The sequence below is a fragment of the Enhydra lutris genome, unplaced genomic scaffold (genome assembly GCF_002288905.1).
Source record: "Enhydra lutris kenyoni isolate GAN:26980312 unplaced genomic scaffold, ASM228890v2 scaffoldscaffold2124, whole genome shotgun sequence".
In the NCBI taxonomy this organism is placed as follows: Eukaryota; Metazoa; Chordata; class Mammalia; order Carnivora; family Mustelidae; genus Enhydra; species Enhydra lutris.
In genome coordinates this window covers 178-3,831 of record NW_019156208.1, presented here as the reverse complement: position 1 = coordinate 3,831, position 3,654 = coordinate 178, and the positions used below count along the sequence as shown (strand labels likewise).

The following is a 3,654-nucleotide window of genomic DNA, read 5'->3' as shown; positions in this document are numbered from 1 at the left end:
GGGGGTTGGGAGGAGGGGGTGGGGTTATGGACATTGGGGAGGGTATGTGCTATGGTGAGTGCTGTGGAGTGTGTAAACCTGGTGATTCACAGCCCTGTACCCCTGGGGATAAAAATATATTATATGTTTATAAAAATTAAAATTTAAAAAAAACAAAAAAGATTCTCATCTGAATGTGAAAGAAAGGTGCACTCTCCCTGCTTTGCCACTTTGGGCAAGTTTCTTAACATCTCTGAGCCTGTTTCTTCATCTATAAAGCAGGGATAGTAAGTAAGTAAATAAATAAATAAATAAATAAATAAAGCAAGGATAATAATACCTAGCTCAAAGGATTATTAGTAAAGCTGATTTGAAGTAATGTTTATAAAATGCTTAGCGTAGTGCCTGCACATAGGAAGAGTTCCATCCACAAGAGTTGTCTGTTCCTGTTGAATGAATGGCCAGAGAGAACTGAGAAATTCCTAAGTGTAATCAAGTGGTTAACATTATAGCTCAGTTCAACAACAACAAAAAAAGGGGTTGTGTTTTCTCAAGAAAAACATGTGGGAAGTAAAGACCACAGGTAATACTGTATTATTTCTAATACCTGGGATGGAAAAACCCGTGTCCTTATTTTCAGGGACAGATCAGATGGAGAGTGTTGGGGAAAATGAGACTCCTATTTGACAGTGGGTAGCCCAATTCTGGAGAGGAAAGGAACACAGCTGAAACTTCCAAAATATAGCCCTGGAACTTGACCAAAAGGTTTTCAAATAAATATAACCTATGACAAAAATGGGGAGGAAAAAAAAAACCCATTCTAGGGTCATGCAAAGCCTGAAAAGGAAAAATTCTAAAAAGGTGTTACTTGACTAGATAATTTCTGGTCTAAATAACATGAAACCAAATAAAATTATGAAAAACAGAATTGTATCAGATTACACATAAAATTTTTATTGAGAATTTTGTCTTGTTACAAAGAATCCATAGGCCTTTAGTTATATTATATGGGTAAGATGCTGGACAGCAAACACGGTTACCAAAAGTCATCTGTTCCTTCGTGAGAAAAGCCTGTGAAACTAAATTAGGGAAAGATAAAAACAATTTTAATTTATTAAATTCTTGTGAAGTTTATTCAGGGATCCTCATAATATTTGCATTCTTTCTCTGTGGGGTTTCCGACCTTGTTTAAAATTTCTCTCAGAAGTAATTTCACAAATTAAAAAATGAAACAGATTTATCTTTTTGAAGTCTTAATTTTGATTTTCACTAATTTTTCACAGAGAGACTCAAATATCTGAACGTTTCCCTTGGCCAACAAACCGGCAACGTAATGGTTTGTGTAGGAACACCGCACTGAGGAAACCATACCTTTCGTCTTTATCGCTAGATGGCAGCAGGTCCACTTCTGAGGCTTCTCTGCCAACTTTTTTTGAACTCTGACACAAAGAGGGAAGAATTCTGAAATTACATATGTATCAATCTTATTCAACACTCTGATTTCTCTCAGGACTAATCTGAGATATAGATGCAATTCAAAAGTCTAAGAAAGAGGGGACTTTTAAACATGAAATTCAGCAAGCACATAAAAAAACTATCTGGTGCCCATTCTCAATACCCATGGTGAGACAGAAGTAAAACTCCAGGGCTTCGGACAGTACTCAGACATTCATTATTCATGAACAGAACTTCATTATGTTCTTTTTGTTCTTAAAATGATAGACATCCTAAACTTATAAAATATGACAAATCAAAACCTCTTCAATCTTCACCCAAGCAAAGCAAGGATATTTTGTCGAGTCTCATGTATCAAAAAGACTCAGGGCTCTATCTGAACTGTGGATTTTCTATGCTTCCACCTTTTTGGCTCCAATGGAGAAGGCAGATTTGGGTCCTACAGTTTTGGAACAAACGAAAGCATCTTGGCAGCCCCCTCCACAGAAGGCTGGTCCGCAGCATCAGCACCTTTTCTGCTGTCTCCTGGTCTTGTTCCTGCTGAATAATCTTCATGTATTTCTCCAAAGGATTTTCACCACAAACAGACTGGCCTTTTATTTCTTCAATATTGATTTCTTTTTCCATTTCAATTTTCAAGGACTCTTCAATCATCCTCTGTGGAATTACACGTGCCAACACAGGAAATACACAAACACATTAAAACAACCTGTAAGTGTTTAAAAAGGCACAGTAATATAATCTTGGTCCTGTAAGTACAACCTGCATGCCAAAGAACTGGTTTTTTAGTTGAAGTCATTGCTATCAAAGGGGGACAAACAGGTCATCTCACTGAAGGAAGGCATTAATTCACCTCAAATGTCCTGTGCTTTACGCCAGATGAACCAGGAGTCCAAGGAACATCCATAGGGAAGATAAATTCTGGTAAGACTCAGCAGGTATGTGAAGTGGCCAGAGTAACCCATGTGCCTGGGACCAGAAGCAGGACCAAGGTGGTCAGAAGAGAACCAGAGGAAGGAGGAGAGCAGGGGTGCCCCTGAAAGCCACTGCTGACCAGCAGTCACCTCTGCAGGATTACCCTTGTTCCAGCTAGCTGACGTTGAATGTCTTCTTTAAAACCCATTTTTAAAAAGGAAAGACCTAGAACAAAGCCAAGCCCACCTTCTTTATGGCTTGTTTCCAGGACCAGATAAGAATGCACGAGAATGAGCTTGCAAAACCTCCCCTTTGCTGCTGAACTCCTAAGGTCTTTGTTATACACAGCCTTTCTCAGTGCTCTTAAGCAAAGAAGACCGGGATACCTACTGCAGGCTTTTAATACTAAACTTATAACTAAAATTTGTATGGAACCTCAAAAGACCCAAATAGCCAAAGCAATTTTGGAAAAAGAACAAAGCTGGCGGTATCACAATGTCAGATTTCAAGATATACGACCAAAGCTATAGTAATCCAAACAGTATGGTACTGGCACAAAAACAGACACACAGATCACTGGAACAGTGAGCCCGAAAGTAAACCCATGCTTGTATGGTCGACTGACTACAACAAAGGAGGCAAGAATATACAACAGGGAAAAGACAGTATCTTCAGTAAGTGATGCTGGGAAAACTGGGCCACTTTCTTAAACAAAAATAAGCTCAAAATGGATGAAAGACCTAAATGTGCAACCTGAAATCACAGAAATCCTACAAGAGAGCAAGAGCAGTAACTTCTCTGACATTGCCCTTGGCAATATCTTTCTAGATATGTCTTCTGAGGCAAGGACAGTGAACCGTCAGAACGGCTAAAGCCAAAGAGACAATCGACAGCAACTGTTGGTGAGGATGTGGAGAAAAGAGGAACCCTGTGCCCAGCTGGTGGGCACGCAAACGGTGCAGCCGCTGCGGAAACAGTATGGAGGTTCCTCAAAATATTAAAGACAGAATTACCCTATGATCTAGTAATTCCACTACTGGATATTTACCGAAAGAAAACAAAAACAATCATCTGAAAAGATACACGCACCCAGATGTCTACTGCAGCATTAGTCACAATGGCCAAGAGAGGGAAGTAGCCCGAGTGTCCACACATGGGGGAGGGGGTGGAGAGGGGCTGTGCACACGATGAACCAGTGCTCAGCCACAGAAAGGAAAAGGATGGGGTCTTGCCATCTGTGACAACACGATGGACCCAGAGACTATTATTACACTGCGTGAAATAAGTCAGACACAGACAAATACC

General features: G+C 40.0%; 1 protein-coding gene across 1 annotated transcript; it reads right to left on the bottom strand.

The window, feature by feature from the left end:
• Positions 1-922: 922 nt before the first annotated feature.
• On the bottom strand, positions 923-2,808 carry LOC111140508 (oral-facial-digital syndrome 1 protein-like). The gene is made up of 3 exons (XM_022492742.1): positions 1,945-2,808; positions 1,351-1,418; positions 923-1,058 (listed from the first exon to the last, which is right to left on the bottom strand). The coding sequence occupies exons 1-3, from the start codon at positions 2,086-2,088 to the stop codon at positions 1,016-1,018; spliced, it is 255 nt and encodes an 84-aa protein (XP_022348450.1). The 5' UTR covers positions 2,089-2,808; the 3' UTR covers positions 923-1,015.
• Positions 2,809-3,654: the final 846 nt, after the last annotated feature.